This window comes from Chlamydomonas reinhardtii, chromosome 2 (assembly GCF_000002595.2).
Source record: "Chlamydomonas reinhardtii strain CC-503 cw92 mt+ chromosome 2, whole genome shotgun sequence".
NCBI classification, from domain to species: Eukaryota; Viridiplantae; Chlorophyta; class Chlorophyceae; order Chlamydomonadales; family Chlamydomonadaceae; genus Chlamydomonas; species Chlamydomonas reinhardtii.
This window is the reverse complement of record NC_057005.1, coordinates 7,836,021-7,853,823: the sequence shown is the minus strand read 5'-3', so window position 1 is coordinate 7,853,823 and position 17,803 is coordinate 7,836,021. Positions and strand designations below refer to the sequence as shown.

Sequence of the window (17,803 nt, the reverse complement as noted above, 5' to 3'; positions counted from 1 at the left end):
ATCAGACTGCGCTTACCGGCTTTCTGCCAAGCTTACCGGCCTTCCGCCAGGGCGCCTATCTCAATGCCTCCAGACATAAATCGGCATGTCAGTGCGTGCCCTTGCCAGAACGCTCTAGCAGGCAGCAGACCAGCACCCAGGGGCGAGGGCCCTGCCCTGGATATGTCACCTCAAAGCTTGCCGCACGTTCAAGAGAATCAAGACCCTGGCATCTGGCGACTCGCAGGAACGGGGCAACGCCTTCAGAACCGTGTCATCCGCCCCTGCCTCTCCTCCCCCAAACGCACGCAAAGCGGGCTGCACGCTGCGTGCCGTACTCAGCTCCCGTGTGGCGTGTAACCCCACCACCGCATGCACCCGCTCCCCTGCAGTCCACGCCAAGTCAGGGCCCAAATGCCACAGTGACACACAGCAACGCTTGCTTCAGAGCCACTTTCTTTGAAAGATCTGACATATGGTACTCACCCCAACCACATCATAATGCGTCTGGCGCGGAGTACTTGCAAATTGCAGCCCTGACATGCGGCAAAATCATCATTCTCAAAAGGGATGCCAAGGGATGCCAAACGCATTGCGTCACATTATGGACAAGAGTGGGAAAAGTGGCGAGCGCCCACGCCACGTTGGTGCATGTCTGAGGCCGAAGGTTGTGGAACTACGGTACCTCATCTCCCGGACTGGTCCATTACTTGTACATTCTTCGCTATCATTTGTACCCATCCTAAGCTAGTATCGAAGGTTTGGGGGCTCAGCATTCAGGAGAACTACAAAAGGTCGTACCGTACATTGGGGTATCATATCTTACAAGCTGCACTGGCCAGATACAAGTGACCAAAACGCCGCACCCCGTGTGGAGCGCGCCCTCCACATTGACGCCCTGGGGCCCGGGTGTCCCCACGTCCTGCCGCCCTAGTCCGCGGCGAACTGCGGGTACACCTGCGGCGCGCAGTGGGCCAGTGGCAGGGGCGGGGGCGCAGTGAGGCGTGTGCGGGGCGCCCCCCAGCCCACAGCTCACAGCTCACAGCTCACAGCACCTTTAGGTCCTGGAGCCCGGAGCCCGGTCGAGGGGCCCGAGCTGCATGTGACCGGTCCCTGTCGGGCTTTCAGCAGCTGGTCTGCAGGCCGCTGCCGGCGTCACAAGGCCAGACGCGGCCGCCTGTCAGCTCTGACCCAACCGCCTGCGCGGCATGTCGCACCCCCACAACGACCCTGTCACTCAAGCCATACCGACTCGTCCATCCATCCATACACACTCATCCCACCACATTAAAGCTTCGTTTTGTTGTTGTTCAAACACTCATCCCATCACATCACGAACACAATACCGCACTCGCGTTCCCTCCTCATGCCCTACGCCAACGCACACGGCCCCGCACACACCTTCTCCAGTGTGGTGAACACGATGCGCGCGTGCTCCGCCACCACCTCCTGAGGCAGCGAGCGGCCCTGCGGTGGCGGGCGGCGGGTGGAGCGTACAGACAGGAGTGTCGCATGGGCCGCACAGGGAGGGTACCGGTAGTGTCCAGTGGCAACCCGAACAGACGCACGGGCTGGCAGCCAGCAGCCGGCAGCAGTGAGGGCGGAGGACGCAGCGCGGCCCCGGTGGGACGTCAGCTGCCAGACCGGGTCCGCAGGCCAGACAAACATGTGCGTGTGCGGTGTGCAGGCACACTGCCACACACACGCACACGCCTGTAGCAGGCCTGTGCTCGGGCCTCACACCAGCGTTCCCCGCCTCCTCCTCCGCCTCCTCCCGCGCGCCGCCCACCTGCACCGCCGACAGCTCCAGCTGCAGCCGGTCCAGTGGGTACCAGGCCATGCGTCGCTCTGTGTGCGTGTGCGTGTGCGTGTGCGGAGGTGGAGGTTGGCGAGTTTTGTGTGCTGCAGAACCTCTGGCCCATGCGGACTAGAGTGTAGCTTGCGTGCTCGTAACAACGCCTTCGCGCCCCCACCCACCCACCCACACGCCCACACCCCCACACGCAGCTCCCACCCACCCCCACGCCCCCCTACGCAGCTCCCACCGAAGTAGCCGTTGACGATCATGGCCACGAAGCCGCGCCAGCTGGCAAACGTGGGCTCCGACACCGCCGCAACTGGAGGGCGGCGGGAGAGGACGGAGGGAGCGGAGGGAGCGAGGGCGTGGAGGGGAGTGGAAGGGGAGTGGAAGGGGAGTGGAAGGGGTTAGGGCACCGGGGTTACGGAGAGGCAGCGGTGTTGCCCGCGTTGGCAGGCAGCAGGTTGGTACCGATGCCGAGATGCGTACAGCACATGGACTGGTGGCACACCGGCTGCATCCTAAACACTAGACGCAAACGCGGTTAGGTACTTGCAACTGCTCCTTGCGTGCGGGGCGCCCCACCCCTGCGCCACCTCATTTCCCCCGGCCACCCCCCCCCCTGCCCTCACCTGTGGCCCAGCGCTTGACGGTCATGGGGCTGAGCGCCAGTGTCACCCACACCACCGCCACCAGCGACACACACTCGGCCGCGTCAAAGTCCTGCAGGCGGCAGGTCACAGCGGCGCAAAGCGGGGATAGCGATGGTGAGGATGGTATCGGTGCGTTGTCATGCGGTTGGTTTGGAAATGGCGAGCCATGGCCTTATAAGCGGCATCTATTTTGGTTTGGGCCTGCGCCCCCCCCCACCCCATCGGAACAAGCTTAACGTATCCGGTACACATGCCGTTCGCACTGCAGTGCAGGGTAATGATTCATTGACAACTGGGGCCTAGTTCGTTGGGCGCGGGCATATACTTCCCCTACACACACACACACACACACACACACACGCACACACACGCGCACACTATCACCACCATCAATTTCATCCCCCCCCCCACCACCACCACCGCCACCACCACCACCACCACCACCACCACCACCACCACCACCACCACCACCACCACCACCACCACCACCACCACCACCACCACCACCACCACCACCACCACCACCACCACCACCACCACCACCACCACCTCACCTGCAGCCCCGCCAGCCTCCCCTCTGCCGCCAGCCGCCCCAGCGCCGCCGCCACGTCCGGCTCGGCATAGCCGCACTCGTAGGCCAGGACCGCCTGCTCTATGAAGTCCTGGGGGTGCAGGGGGAGAGGCGGTAGCGGCATGGGTGGCGGGTATGGGCTGCGTGCAGTGCGGTGTGCGGCCCAGCCCCGTGTGGCATGAGCGCCTCGGGCAAATACCCCCGTCCCGCGCGCGCCTCAGGGGCCCGCACACCCTCACGGCGGAGTGGTGGACTCTCACACAGTGTCGAACCCTATCTCTTGTGCTTTGCCAACACGTTGTCGACCCCTGCCCTTATTCATCCAAAGTTACAAATGCACACCGTACACACACGTGCGCCCGGGGCCGCACCGCGACGGCGATGGAGTAGCGCACATTGGACAGCGCCGGGTGCTGCCAGCGGCATACAGCAGGGGGGAGGCGAGGCGGGGCGGGGCGGGGTGAGCGGGCGAGGCTGTGAGCGCCTGGACGACTGGGCGGGACGGGGTGGGGTGGGGAGGTCAGGCGGGGCTGCAGCGGAGCCGAGCCGACCTCCCGGCACTGAGTCCCGCAGCGCTCCCTCCAGATCCCTCCCTCCCTAGCTCCCGCCCTCCCGCCAGCTGCCCACCTGCACTCGCTGGTAGCTACGTGCCAGCTCCAAAACTGCCTCATCATACGAGGAGGAGGTGGAGGGGGCGGGGGAGGTGGGGCCTGAGGCGCCTGCCGGGTCTCCTCCCGCCGCCGACTCGCCGTCAGCACCCGCGCCAGCGGCGGCGGCGCCGGCCCGGCACTGCCGCCCCTGTGCCAGGGGCGGGGGAAGGAAGGTACAAGCCCACATCCAGGCCAAAGACAGGCAGTGAGGAGCGGGCGGCACGACGTGCCCGCAGATGTAGTCTAGGCAGCAGGGTGAGGTGGAGACGGGAATGACTTGTGTGGCGCGGCAACGGTGGCTGTGCAATCGTGCTTTGAGGTGGTTGGACCGCACGAGCTGCCAGCCGCCCGAAACCCTCACCCGCACACGCTTATGCCACGAGCAACTTGCTACGTGCACTTGTTTTGTGCGCGTCAGTGGCCCAAGCTCCGCCAGCGGCCCCGGCGCATACCGGACCTGCCCAGTGAACTGCCCAGTGACAGCCTGTTTGCTCCGGCCGACAAGTTGCGAGCAACGGCTCGCATTAAACATTTGACTTATAAAAGCCGATGAATGCATCAAGCAGGAAAGGGGCAGTGAGCCCCCCAACCAAGGCTGGGGTGTTGCGAAGTAGGGCTTCTGTGACAGGCAAGAAGAGCAAGTATTGTCCAGAGAGCAGTTTTACATCACAGTTTAAGATAATGCGTTCGTCCCTACGCGGGCGATGCGGGCTGTCCTGTCTCAGTTCACTAACAACAAGTGCTCCATCTGGCCAAATCACATACTCTGCAAGCTATCATCACTTTGTTTCACCAGCTTACAGCTGCCTGTGCGTGGCCAAAGCTATTGAACAATGCTTCGCCGAAGAGGGCTCTTGGGCTTGTTGGCTGTGTTGCTGCTAGAACGTCATATAGCAGCAGTCAAGATTACGGTGCCGCCTGGCCGAACGGAATGTATGGGCGAGACCGTGGAAGCAGAGCATTTCTCGGTAAGGCCTGCTGGGTCCCTCTTAGCTACCACGGAATGCCACGGTCGCTTACATGTATGTTGGTCCCTCTCTGGTATTGGAGAGGGTCCGGGCCGGGTGATCTTCGCGAAGGTTGGAAGTCGCGGCGCTGCTTGCGGCTCGCCGGGCCTGCCTGTGTGCGCTGATTGATGCAAGTAACGCTCTTGCGCAGGTGCCGGGCGGTCCCCGCGTCGACGGCCGCGTGCTCGTCAGCGGTAACAGCCAGTACTATGTGCCGTTTGTCACCATCCGCGTGAGTCGGGCGGCGGGCGCGGTCCAGCTGTCCTAAGGGGGGCCCGCAGGGAAGGAGCCCGTGGGCCTTCTCTGGGCGTGTTGCGTGGGGGCCGTGAAGCAGGAGCGGAGCAGCGGAGGAAGACAGGAGCAGGCGCGGGAGCCAGGGTCTGGGCTGGTGGGGACGTGTCGAAGGCGCAGGCTCAACGGGGGGGGATCATATGGTACTGCCGTAAGCACACGAATTGCCGGGGCCTATTGCCTCCATGCCACAGCGCCAGTCACAAACGCGCTTACGTCCTACATAGCCGCATCCCGCACCATTCCCGCCTGCTCACGGCATGCACCCCCCCCCCCGCCTGCCTGCACAGGTGCTGGGCCCAACCGGCGACCAGATCTGGCAGCAGCAGCACGTGTACCAGGAGACCCACTTCAACGTGGGGGCGCGGGGGCCGGGCTCCTACAAGGTCTGGTGAGTGCTGAGGGGTGTGGGGGGGAGGCGCTGCCGGTGCGGGGCTGTGGTGGGTGCAGGTGGACTGGGCTGCAGGCGGCCGCGCCGTGCCCGGCTTGGCTGTGCAGTGATGGGATGGGCAGGTGCAGCGGCGGGTGTGGGTGTGGGTGTGGATGCGGGGGCGGAGCGGGGGCGGCGTCGAGAGGCGGTGGGGTCACGGCCACAGCCACAGCCACAGCCACAGCCGCGGCGATGAGGGCGCCCGCCGTGGACCGGCTGCACAGGCTCTGGGGTCAGAGGCTGGGATGGGGCAGCAGTGCTGCACGGACACCGCATGGGAAGGGGCGCATGCGTGGCTTGAGCAGCCGCTTCGGGCCTCAGCACACAGCAAGCCATGGACCGCCCCGGCAAGCCGCACTAGCAACCCCGGCCAGGCGCCCCGTCATCTGGTGGGCCGAGCACGAACGTGCACAGGCGCTGTGTTTGCGCCTGCCTGTCTTGACCACGCGCCTCGCTCTCACGGCTGGCTGCTCCCACCCCATGCCCCCTCAACCCTCACGCCCGCCTCCCATTTCTACCCACAGCTTCTACAACCCCTGGGAGAGCCGCACGGACGCCAATGTGGACCTGGTGTACTTCACACTGGCGCACCTGCGGCGGGGCGCGGGGGGAGGCATCCAGATCCCCAAGGGGACGCAGGAGGAAAGGTGGGGGCATAGACGGGCGGGGCGGGTGGGTGGGGTGGGGGCCGGTTGGCTGGATGCTGTGAGCGGGACCACCAGGGGCGGCGGCCGGTGTGGAGCCATGCGGCGCGTGCGCTGCTGCTGACAATGGGCGCACCGCACAGGCCTTCACGCCTCAACACAGTGCTGGACACAGGGGGCACGTAGCCACAGAGCCTTTGCCAAACCTGCGAACCTGCTGCCCGCTCTATCCCCTTCCTCCCCTGCCCGCTCCCCACGCACACGCACACACACACACTCTTCCCTCCAGGAACAAGGAGGTGGCCAGCACGGACCACATGGAGGACGTGAAGCGCACCATCCTGGGCATGAGCGAGTTCATGCAGGTCATCTCCGGCAGCCAGAAGTACCTGCAGCGCAAACTGGAGAGGCACCAGAAAACCATGGTGCGGGAGGAGGGGCGGGGTGGGCTTAAGAGGTGGAGGTGGAGGTGGGGGCCCACAGGAGGTGGGGTGGGGGCGTGGGGACGGCATGGGAAGTAGGGAGTGTACCCGTCCGTGGTGGGGTTGTACGGGTGGTGTACTGGTGTGTTTTAGTGTAGGGCCTGAAGGTGGGCGGACTGGGAGGCTAGGTAGACATCTGTGCCGGATGGAAGTGCCTTACAACCTGTGACCCTACACTCCACACACCCGCCCGGCCCACCACGCCTCGCATGCCATGCTGTCCCGCCGCCCCACCCCACCCCCGTCACCCCCGCTGCAGGAGAGCAACCGGGACCGCACCCTGTTCTACACGGGGCTGGAGGTGAGCGCCTGCGCCTAGGCGGTGTGTGTGTGTGGGGGGGGGGGTTGCAAAGATTGGTACAGAGAAGTGTAGTGAAATAGACAGGGGGGGAGGGGCCAGGACGTTGGGTTGGGACTGCCGTGAACACACATCAGTAGCGGCGAGGGGAGGTGTAAACTTCACACACGCCCTTCTCGCGCCGGGTGCGGGCCCTCGTGCCCCTGCGGCACACCCGCGTCCTGACTGCCCTTGGCTGGCCGCCACTGCCGCACGCCGCCGCCTGCCCCCCGTTGGCTCCCCCACCCACCCCCACCCCTCCCCGCCCTTCCCCGCCCTCCAGGTTGGCCTGCTGCTGCTGGTGGGCTTGGTGCAGGTGCTGGCGGTCACCGGCTTCTTCAAGCCGGGCATGATGAGCAAGGCGTGCGTGTAATGCGGAGGCGCGGGAGCAGGGCCGGGTGGAGCTGTGGCGGCCGCATAGGGCTGCGGCGGTGGGCAGACAGGCTGGCAGTGAGTGGCAGCTGACGAGAGAATGACTGGAAGAGAGAGATTGGATAATGAAAGATGGCATTGGTCGAAATTGGGGCAAGGCAGTTGGAAGCGGAGTGGCGACAATATGTGTCGTGAGCCTTATGAGCTGCACCTAGCGCCGGCGCGCGCTCAGTGCAGGGCGTGTGTGAAGTGTGTAAGGAAGGTTCAGGCGCGCAGGGCTCGTGTTCATTCTCAATCTGTGTATACCTTCCGTCCGTTTGCACGTCCCATATGGTGACACAGGATAGCGAGGGGTTGACGCGCCACAAAGTCCACACACAAACCACTAACTGTCTGGCACGCCGGCCCGTGGCGTGTGTTGAGTGAGAGTGCCGCAAGCAGAGGCCGTCCCTGTCTCAAACCTTTGTTCCGTTCATGACACGTCAGCTTTGTCACACACCAACGTAATGGTCCGCGGCTCCGCGCCCATAAAGACCTTATTCCGTATGGAGTGCTGATCAGTGCTATGCCGGGGGGGGGAGCAAGTGCTCAACCCCACCCCTCCAAACCCCTCGGGGACCCCAGGGACTGACCGACCGACAGCTGACCGCTTAGGGGAGGGGGAATCAACCCCTCCACTTGAAACCGCAATCCTGCTTATCGACCGATCTCGAGAGGCTGTGTGGTTGCTGCCTGCCTGCACCATTTCACCTGCGCGGGCTTCCATCCATGGACACGTCCCCGAAATTGTTACGCCCACCCGCCCATTTTGCATCACACCCACAGTCCAGTCAAATCTCCCCCCGCAACGTTAGCCCTGGCGAGCCTGAGTGGGGGCCTCTACTGCGCTCCGTGTGCCATCCGGGCCGTGCCTCCCTTATGCAACACCTGCGCCCCCGCGCCCGCGACGTAGTCCAAATGTTCGAGATGTCAAACCCGGTCTAACTATGCGGCCAATTTCTGCGGCCGTGCGCTGCCGCCGCAAATTATCGCCAGCCGCATACCGTAATACCAGTGCTAGTGGCCAAACCATAACAACGTCGCGCTGCCAAGAACAACGCAGTGCCACAATGTAAGCTATGCTCATTCCATCATGCCCGATATCAACGCCCCACGACGAGGCTCCGACAGTCCGACCCCTGTGCATGTGCAAGGTTCATGCCACACGCATTGTGCGGCTCCGTGGCTGTCCCGGGATTATTGCCACCGCTCCCCAAATTCACAGCACAAGCAGTACTACGGTACTCTACGTCACAATCAAGAAAATGATGCTACCGTATGTAAGGCCACTGAAACTGCTGAACCCCATACCAGCCTTGCGCCTGCCAGCTTTGTGGTCCGCCTCCTCCCCTGCTCATGCCTGCACAGTGAGGGCTGCCATCGCCGCCACGGCCACCTCACCCACTTTCCCACCCACGGAGGTCTCCACCTCCGCCTCCGCCGCCTCTACCGTCGCCGCCTTGCCCTTCCCGCCTTCCCCCTCCGGCGCGCCCAGATCCCCTGCCGTGCTTATGGACACCACCACGCCCTCCCGCCCCACCTGCGGCGCCTCCTGCAGCTGCTGCGCTCCCTGCCGCGCCCCGTCCTCATCCTGCTGCCCCGCCTCCGCCTGCGCCTGCACCTCCGCCGGCCCCTCCTCCCGCTGCTGCGCGGGGTCGGGCGACCTCCACGGCCCCACGCTCTTGTACCCGCGCTGCATCCTGCCGCCGCCCCCCAGCAGGTCGGGCAGCCGCTCCGCCGGCACCAGCTTGGTGAGCTCGGGCAGGTAGTCCGCCCCCAGCATGATGATCTTCTTGCGGGTGCGCTCCTGCAGCAGAGGCTGAGAGGGACAGAGAGGGGGGCGGGGGCAGGGGGGGCGGGGGAATAGGGGCGTCAAGGACAAGAGGAGGGGCCGCGCGCAACCTCGGCGCTCGCCCTAGGCCGCGCCCAAAGACACGCGCAGCGGCCGCTCCCCTCCGCTGCGGGTGCCCGGCCTGCACCCGGGCTCACCTGCACCGCCGCCCACATGCCGCGGAAGATGAGCGGCGTGTTGATGATGAACATGGTGCCTGCGGGGTGTGAGGGGCACGTGCGTGCGCGTGTGTTTTGCAGAGCACAAGGAAACCACGCATGTGTATGTGTGGGGCCGTGTGGTGTATCAAGAGAACACATCTGCACAAGTCAAAGAAACAGGTGCAGTGTATATGTGTATATGTATAGGTACATGTTTGCGTGTGCGTGTCGGCTGGGGGTTGCCCTGGCCCTGCTGCGGGCGCGCTGCTCACCCAGGTGCTCCGGGTAGTAGTCTTGGTCGATCTTGGAGAAGGTGTTGAGCAGCCGCTGCGTGGCGGCGTTGAAGTGCGCCAGGCTGAGGCCGGCCAGGTCGATGATGACGGTGGTGGTGCAGATGGGGCGGCCCGCGGCGGCGGAGCAGGCGGGGCTGGTAGGAGGGGATGGGAGGCGCAGGCGAGAGGGGAAGAGCGGGCAGGGTCACGGGAGTGTGGAAGATGGTGGCCGGGGGGACCCCACATGCAACTCGTCCACGTCCCGATTTGCGGATCATAAACCGCAACCGGTTCTTCTCTTCGTCAGTCCCCCCCATCGGGCTACTTTAGCTTGGCTTGCTTTAGTTTGGGCTGGTATTTACACCCCACCCCCATCGGTACGCGCGCCCCCACGCCTGCGGTCTGCCTCGCTGCACCTCTCTGTACCATCTTTGCAACCCGCCACTTGTGCGCTGGAAACCCGTGCCCGTGCATCCATCATCCAGCAGCATCCCCCCCCCGCCCGCCCGCCCCCCTGCTAACTCACAGGTAGCAGCGCAGGTATCGCTCCCAGGTCCAGCAGTGGTACCTGCACAGGCCGGCAGAGGAGGAGGCAACAGGCGCGTCAGCAGGTGGCGGGCGAGGGCACACAGGGTGCGCCCGCGCCGCGCTCGGGAGGAGCCGCACGGGGTCAAACTCCAACGGCTTTGGTCGTGTACGCTTCAGACCCATTATCACCTCTTCCTTTCAGTCCGACTTCAGAGCCATTGGAAGGCGCATACGGCACGTGGACCCCATCCGCCCCGGCGCCACACCGGCGCCCCCCCCCGGGCCGCCCCCCGCCTCCCGGTCCACCTGATGAGTCGCTCCACTGAGATGACCTCGAACAGCTTGGCGGCGTCCGTGCGCCCCAGCATCTCCACATACACCGGCCGGCCGAACTTGTCTGTGGGCGCAATGGGTGCACCGCATGTGTGTGAGGGAGCGCGCACTGTTTGAGATGCCGCTATGTAGCAACCAGGGGTCTCCTGCCCATGCGGCGTGAGGTGTGAGGCGTGCCGGGGTCCTGGCCGCTGGGCTGCAGCCACGCTGGACAGGGTGCTGCCAGCGGCCCAGTCCGCGACCGCGACCGCGACTGCTGCCGTGTGGCCACGCCGGCAATGCCCTCCCCCCCTCAAAACACATACACACACGATACACATACACACACTCCCTCAGCCCCGCCGGGCGGCGGCGGCCCCAATACCGCACGATAGCCCCAAATTCTGTCCCCCGGTCGCCCACCAGTGTTGAAGGTGAAGTGTGGGTACACCTGCGGAGGGATCGGGGGGAGGCAGGGGCCGGGGGACGGCAGGGGCCGGCGGCAGGCATGATGTGCGTCAGTAACGCGGCGGCAGGGGAGGTCGGCACCAGGTCTGCCAAAGCCGTGACCCAGCAGCGCACGAGCCAACACCACTGCAGTAGCACGCCAGCTAGCACCCCGGCACTACCACAGCCTCTCAAATATACGTGCACGCAGCTTTGCTGGTAGTGTGTAGCTGGTGCAGCTCTCCCCGCCCTTCCCGCTCCACACACCGCCTTTCTCCGGTGCTCACCCGGCAGCCACGCATTCGCACGACACTTCCCCCGCCCCGCCCCTGCCGTGATCGCCCTGCAGCCCCCCCCCAGCCCTCCCCTCAGGCCGCAGGCCCCTCCCCTCAGCCCCCCAGCCCCCTCCCCTCAGTGCAGTCCAGCGCATCACCACTGCGTTTGATTCCTTCGGTCACTCCCCCCAGCCCCGCAGCTGCCCTCCAGCATTCCGCCCCACCTCCAGCAGCGCCTCCATCTCCGGGAACTGCTCTCCCGCGGGGTCGTCCCGGTACAGCCCTGTGATGCCCTCCGATTGGCGCCAGGCGCGCATGTCCCGGTACATGGACAGGGCCTGAACCGGGCGGAGGGGGTTGGAGGGGGTGGAGGGGGTGGAGGGGGAGTGAGGACGGGGCAGCAGTGGCAGGCGGCAGCCGAAGAACCTGGCAGTGGCCGCCCACAATTCGAGTAGCGGTAAAAACACGCGTCAGAAATGATCTGGCGGACTTCCAGATTACAAATGAAGGTAGCAGACATGCAGAAGTGCAGTGGCGGAGCTGGTGCGTGCGACCGGCTGTAGCCGCGTTCCAACTACCGGTTTGAGTACCCCCCACAGCGTTACTCCCCCTCCAAGCCCCTCCTCATTTTATCCTTCCCAGCACCGTTCCTAGGCCTCCTCCCCCTGCACTTCCCCTGCCCCCTCACACCTTGTCCACGTTGAAGTCCCGCGCCATAAGGAAGCGCAACAAAGTAATGTCGGCGTCGTGGTCCGGCACTATTAAATTCTCCGCCGTGAGCTGCTCGCGGAGTTTGCTAAGCGCAGCCTTCTGTTCCTCGCTGGGCGTGAGGTACCAGAACGCGTCTTTGTCCGTGTAATTGTCAGCAGCAGTCGCGCTGGGGGTGGCGGTCGTGGCCGCGCCCCAACCCGCGCCCCATCCCCACATCTTTGGCTGGTCTTAAGGTTCAAGAAAGGCTTTGTGAAACTCAGGGTGCGCCACACGGGAGCGCGCCCACACCCGGAAATCAGTGACTAGTCAACGCTATCGCGTTCTGGGCCAGGGTTCCTCTAGCGACTGAGTATGCTGAGACGAATACTGTATGCGCCCCTGAGTCCACACCATCTCAAGAGGGACTCTGCATCGACTCCATCCTGTTGGCCCTGCGCTGAGTGAGTTTGTTGCTACACGCTACACTGCAATACATAAAAGAGCCATATATCTACTGTCTTCCCATAAACCCTGGCTGTGTAAGAGCGAGCTACAAATTTTCCCGCGAAGCTTCCACCCTTGCCAACGCGGGAGTAAGCCCCTGCATCAAGCAAAGGGCGCACGTTAGAGCCTTGGATCTTGCTGGGGTCAACACAGGAGCCACAGCTGCGAGCCCGCTGAAATGTCTGGCGTCGCACGCTCACGCTTGCAAGAGGAGCGGAAAGCCTGGCGGAGGGATAAGCCGTTCGGCTTCCATGCTCGACCAGAAACCGCAGACGACGGGTAAGCGGGGAAGCGCAGCCTTCAGGCACCAGCCCGCCAAGTGGTGCACTAAGGGCCTGGGCCCACCCAGGCCTCCGCCCAGGCCCCAGGCAGCTGTTCTGCTCATAAGCGCGACTTAAGATGTGTGGGCATGGGCAAGGGGTGCCTGCGTGGGCGTGTGTCTGAGGGGAAGGGGGTGTCGTAGTAGCCCACCCATGCCAGGGCACCTGGACGGGTTAGCGTAACGTGGTTCCACACACGAGTGGCGACCCAGCCGGATGGTGGCCGGGTGCGCAGCTAGGGTTTGACTCGCAGCAGAGCTATCGTCTAACACCACGCAGCCATAGTCCAGACCCGCAGGTGACCGCTGCCGTCCTAGCGCACAGGTCGATCAGTCGCCCCGGCCCTGCCGTCCTTGCCCCGGCCCCTCCCCCGCCCAGGAGCGTGAACCTGATGAAGTGGAAGTGCCACATCCCCGGGAAACAAGGCACGGACTGGGAGGGCGGCTTCTACCCGCTCACCATGGAGTTCAGCGAGGACTACCCCACCAAGCCGCCCAAGGTGGGGACTGGGGAGGGCAGGCAGGAGGCAGGCAGGGTGGGGTGGGGGGATTTGAGGAATTGGGGGGTAGCAGGGTTTAGGAGGTGAAGTGGAGCACGAGGTACAGGGCGGGTGCGGGCTGACGGACGCGAAGGGTGGGGCGGGGCAATTGTTGGAAAGGAAAGAGGCTGGGCCGGTGGCTGTCTGCTGACCAGCGACTCGTGGAAGCCTGTGTGCGGGCTGAGGCCGGGAAGGGCGGTCGTGCACGGGGGGTCCTGTGTCGCGGCCTGCCATGTGTCTGCTGCGCCATGCAGCGCACAGCACACGCCACGCCGACGCCCCGCTGCACCTGCACACGGCGCCGTGCCCCTGGCCCCCAGCCTGTCATCAGACCGCCAGCGCTCACGGACATTGATGTGTGTGCATATGTGTGTATTGCCCCTGCGCAGTGCAAGTTCCCCGCGGGCTTCTTCCACCCCAACATCTACCCCTCCGGTACCGTGTGCCTCAGCATCCTCAACGAGGTGAGGCCGGCGCACCCATGGTCTCGGGGGGGGGGGCAGGGAAGCACGTGGTGTACTCCTCGCAATGAAGCCAGGCGATCTAGTGAGCGGCCGCAGTCCTTTGCCGCTGGAGTGGAACTGCAGCATGGTGACCGCTCGTATCCAATGGAGACCTTGCATATACCCATTCATCCCGGAACCCGCCTGACCCCACACACCATCCTGGGCCCCTCCTCCCCCTCTCGCGCTGCCCCCAGGACGAGGGCTGGCGGCCCTCCATCACCATCAAGCAGCTGCTGTTGGGCATCCAGGTGGGCGGGGGGGCTGGGGCGGGTCTGGGGAGGGCGGGGGGCTGCTGGGCAGGGGCCTTGCTGGTTTGCCATGGGCGTGTGAACGCGACGGACGCCACGCCCCAGGTCTGCTGTATCGCCCACACAACCCTGCAGCGCCTGTAATCCTCCCCTGCCTGGTGTCCCCTCCCCCTCCCTCCCTGCGCTGCCGCCACCCCCCACCCCCCGCCCAGGAGCTGCTGGACACGCCCAACCCCGGCAGCCCCGCCCAGTCCGACGCCTTCGTGCTGTTCACGCAGCAGAAGGCCGAGTACGTCAAGAAGGTGAAGCGCCAGGCGCTCAACTACCCGCCACCCTCGTGAGAGGGAGTCGCAGGCGGCAGCAGCGGCAGCAGCGGTAGCAGGCAGCAGCAGGGGCGGGGGAAGGAGCTGTAGGGAGGAGATAGACGGACGTGCAGGAGGCATGGCAGGGATGTGGGCTGTGCTATAGGGAGGGGCATTGGGACCTGTCGGGGCGGAGGATGCAGGGCGACGCAGGCTAAGCAGGTAGCAGCCCAGCTCCAACGACGCACAGGCGTCCGAGTGCTAGCTGTGTCGGGTGCGGTGGGGCGTGGGTCACGGGCACTGGTTTCCCGAGCACCAAGAGTGCGGTCGGGCGGTCACGTGGGCGTGGAGACTGATTTCTCGTGAGCAACAGGACCAAACAACTGCACAGAATGCGCGACGGGCCGTGGTGTGTGCATTCTTGCTCTTGCAGCACTGAGCAGGCTCATGAGCTGATGAGGCTGATGACCACATCAGCAATTGCATGTAATTTGCCCATGCTGGATTGCTGAGAGCCCATTGATTGCCCAGCGCTGTGTGGGCGCGGCACAACGGGGTGGTGACCTGGGGCGGCGCAGACGCGCGCACCTGTTGGGCCAATTGGGCCTACCTGTAGCGCCTGTAGAATCCGAATCTGCGAGCTCTGCGAGCTCTCAGGGGAGAAGGCGACTGATGTTAACCAGGTTAAAGGGCACCAGTAACTGTTCCATGGGGCTCCCTGCGTACGCACGACAAAGGGGTGAGACAGCGAACGTGAAGGGGCCAGACTCCACGTTCTGCGCGCGTGCCGCGGGGACAGTTCGCTGCGCCTGCCTGCGCGCGCGCCGCATGCATATGGCTCGTTCCACGTTTAGAGGCTGCTTCAGGGTTTCGGCGCGTAACAATCCATGAAATTAACGCACATTCCGTGCTTTGCATACGGGCGCAAATCACGCGCTGCATGTCGCAATCAACTATAAGGAGGCCTTAACTCGCACTGCTTCAGGATTTAAAGGTCATAGCGTACCAGCAAATAGTGGGCTCGTCCTAAGGCTGCAGTGGGCGATCAAGGTACCTCCATGTTAACGCGCTCCCGCAGCTTGTCGCCAAACATCCCGCATATGGCCATGAGCGCAGAGCACAACGATGCTATGCCAAGTTTGGATGACATTATCCGAAGCCTGGTTCCGGAGGCCGTGCCGGGCCTCTTTGCAGGCGGGCAACTGGATAGCGCGGGGGGCTTCGCGGCCTGCCGCCTTGCCAGCCGGGCTCTGCGCGACGCGCACGACCCCTTAGTGCGCAGTATGAGGCTGCGCATTAATGCAGCCGCGATGTCATTCTACCAGCAGCTTGGCCACTCGCCACTTGCGCGCTTTCCGTTCTGCGAGGATCTCACCGTCGAGTTGATCGACCACAGCGAGGCTTTGAATTACACAACTCTCGTTCATGTTGATGACGATGACCTGGACGAGCTGATGCGGGATCCAGGGCCGAAGCCAGGGCCAGAGCCGAGGCCGGAGCCGCACTGGGCGCCGGAGCCGGAGCCCACCTCCCTGGGGGAGCTGGTCGAGTTGGGTCTGGCGGGCTGCAGCGCCGCAGCGCTGTCCCGCATACGGCGCCTCGCGCCGCGTCTACTGCTAGTGTCCACAGACTGTGAGGCGCCGGGTGAGGCCGTCGGCGTGCTACTGCGGCGCCTGCCGCGCGTTGAGGTCCTGGACCTGTCCGGCTGCTGGGGCGTCCTGGGCGGGGTGGCTGGCTCCTACGACGTGGAGCGGGAGCACCTGGAGCTGCTGTATGGTGCGGTGGCGGAGGCGGCGGCTGGCAGCGTCATGCACCTGGCCCTGCCCCGCCTGCGCTTCTGGAACGCGCTGGAGGGCGTGGGCGCGCTGGCGGGCTGCGCCTCCCTGCGCGTGCTGGATGCCTGGGCGGGGCACGACTTCCGTGCTTGGCCTCGGCAGACGGATGACTCTGTGCCGGAGCTGACGGAAGAGGTGGTGGTGGCGCTGTCGCGCCTGCATCAGCTGCAGGAGCTCTACCTGGCCTGCCGCGACCCCACCATCGGCGGGCAGCTGGTGGAGTGTGTGGTGAGCAGCCACCGCCCCCGCGGGCTGCGGCGGCTGGGGCTGGCGGGCTGGGTGATGGGCGCCACCTTCACACCCTTCGAGCTCGACTTTGAGCCGACGGCCCGGGCCGGCGGCGGCAGCGGCCGCAACAGCGGCGCCGGGGCGGCTGCGGGGCGCGCCGTCATCATCAGCCGCATAAGCACCGCCCTCACCCACGCGCCGGCCGACCACGGGCTGCACGGCTATGGCAGCATGCTGCCCATGGCGGGCATATTGCGGGGCGTGCTCACGGCGGGTCAGCGCCTGCCGCTGCTGCGCCTACACACGCTGACGGGGCAGCCCTCTAAGCCGCTGGCGGCGCTGGCGGACCGCAGCGACGCCGTTGAGCTGTGCCGGCTGGACGGGCGCTCCATGCCGGCAGCCCAGCTGAAGGCGGTGGTGAGGAGCCTGGGGCTGCCGCAGCGCCTGACGCTGTGGCACGGCGCCTGGCGGCCCGCTGCGGCTGCGGAGGCGGAGGTGGGGCCGCCGGCGGCGCCGCCGCTGCTGCCGGTGGGAGTTCTGGAGGGAGCAGCAGCTGGTGGTGCGGGGGCAGGCGAGATGGGTGCTGGGCTGCTGCTGCCGCAGCTGGAGGCGGCAAGTGCGAGGCAGGTGCTGGACGCGGCCATGACGCTCGCTGGTGGTGGCCGCGGCGGTGGAAGGGGTTCAGTGGCGGTGGCGGCGTCAGAGGCGGTGGCGGACGAGGTGTTGAAGGCCGCTGTGCAAATGGTGGGGCGGGGTGGCAACAGCACTGAACGGATGTGCTACATGCGCACTGCCTGTCTGCCTGTCTGCCTGTCTGCCTGCCTGCCTGCCTGCCTGCCTGCCTGCCTGCCTGCCTGCAAGCGCACTCCTCCACCCGTCGCCCCTCATTCCCCGCCCATGCGCAACCGCAGGTGTTGTTCCGGCTGTGGCGGGAGGCGTGGGCTGCAGGTGCCGCCGGTAGTGGTGGTGCCGCTGCAGCGCCCCAGCAGCAGCCGCAGACGCGGCAGGGCCCCCTGCACCCACAGGCCAGCCGCGTGAGTCCAGAGCTGCCGGATAGGCTGACGCGGCTGCAGCAGCTCGATGCGGAGGTGGCGGAGCTGCGGGGGGCGGAGCAAGTGCGGCGGGCGGGCGGCGCTGCTGGGGGAGCAGTCGGCGGGCAGTAGGCGTGCAGTAGGCGTGCAGTGATGAGGCCCGGCGGCACTGGAACCAATTTGGCGGGAACCAATTCATCGAAGGCTGTGCCTGGCCAGTAAAGGTCGGAAACTACCGCCGTCGCCTGTCAATTGGATCAATTCGGTCAATTTGGTCCCCGGGCGGAGGCTAGGGAATGTACAGTACACTGAGAGGACTAGTGGACAACTGGCCTGCCTGGTGGTGCCTGTTAAAACCGCCCCCAGCTATGCCAAGGAGATGAGGCGAGTCCGGAAGATCTTCGCCCTGAAACCTTGTACCGTAGTCAGTACTGTTGTAGTGTGGGCGTGAGCCATATTCCTTGGATTTATCGGCAACCTGAGCAGGGGGGGGGGTACGATTGTACGAACTAAACCTCCAGA

General features: G+C 65.2%; 5 protein-coding genes across 5 annotated transcripts; 3 read left to right on the top strand and 2 right to left on the bottom strand.

The window, feature by feature from the left end:
* Positions 1-9: 9 nt before the first annotated feature.
* Positions 10-4,311, bottom strand: CHLRE_02g141850v5 (uncharacterized protein). The gene is made up of 9 exons (XM_043060117.1): positions 4,013-4,311; positions 3,629-3,799; positions 3,373-3,414; positions 2,985-3,092; positions 2,410-2,500; positions 2,025-2,096; positions 1,769-1,827; positions 1,381-1,446; positions 10-936 (listed from the first exon to the last, which is right to left on the bottom strand). The coding sequence occupies exons 1-9, from the start codon at positions 4,181-4,183 to the stop codon at positions 910-912; spliced, it is 807 nt and encodes a 268-aa protein (XP_042927812.1). The 5' UTR covers positions 4,184-4,311; the 3' UTR covers positions 10-909.
* Positions 4,312-4,411: 100 nt separating this feature from the next.
* On the top strand, positions 4,412-7,738 carry CHLRE_02g141900v5 (uncharacterized protein). Its single transcript, XM_043060120.1, has 7 exons — positions 4,412-4,619; positions 4,810-4,890; positions 5,240-5,340; positions 5,904-6,026; positions 6,313-6,448; positions 6,765-6,806; positions 7,126-7,738. The coding sequence occupies exons 1-7, from the start codon at positions 4,587-4,589 to the stop codon at positions 7,213-7,215; spliced, it is 606 nt and encodes a 201-aa protein (XP_042927811.1). The 5' UTR covers positions 4,412-4,586; the 3' UTR covers positions 7,216-7,738.
* A 1-nt stretch (position 7,739) lies between these two features.
* On the bottom strand, positions 7,740-12,151 carry CHLRE_02g141950v5 (uncharacterized protein). The gene is made up of 8 exons (XM_043060127.1): positions 11,770-12,151; positions 11,304-11,417; positions 10,781-10,808; positions 10,352-10,442; positions 10,044-10,085; positions 9,518-9,672; positions 9,243-9,301; positions 7,740-9,072 (listed from the first exon to the last, which is right to left on the bottom strand). The coding sequence occupies exons 1-8, from the start codon at positions 12,004-12,006 to the stop codon at positions 8,608-8,610; spliced, it is 1,191 nt and encodes a 396-aa protein (XP_042927810.1). The 5' UTR covers positions 12,007-12,151; the 3' UTR covers positions 7,740-8,607.
* Positions 12,152-12,267: 116 nt separating this feature from the next.
* Positions 12,268-14,887, top strand: CHLRE_02g142000v5 (uncharacterized protein). Its single transcript, XM_001694797.2, has 5 exons — positions 12,268-12,552; positions 12,972-13,092; positions 13,521-13,595; positions 13,832-13,885; positions 14,098-14,887. Exons 1-5 carry the CDS (start codon positions 12,452-12,454, stop codon positions 14,224-14,226), a joined length of 480 nt encoding a protein of 159 aa, XP_001694849.1. The 5' UTR covers positions 12,268-12,451; the 3' UTR covers positions 14,227-14,887.
* A 294-nt stretch (positions 14,888-15,181) lies between these two features.
* On the top strand, positions 15,182-17,797 carry CHLRE_02g142050v5 (uncharacterized protein). The gene is made up of 2 exons (XM_001694798.2): positions 15,182-16,994; positions 17,162-17,797. Exons 1-2 carry the CDS (start codon positions 15,318-15,320, stop codon positions 17,411-17,413), a joined length of 1,929 nt encoding a protein of 642 aa, XP_001694850.2. The 5' UTR covers positions 15,182-15,317; the 3' UTR covers positions 17,414-17,797.
* The last annotated feature ends 6 nt before the right edge of the window (positions 17,798-17,803 follow it).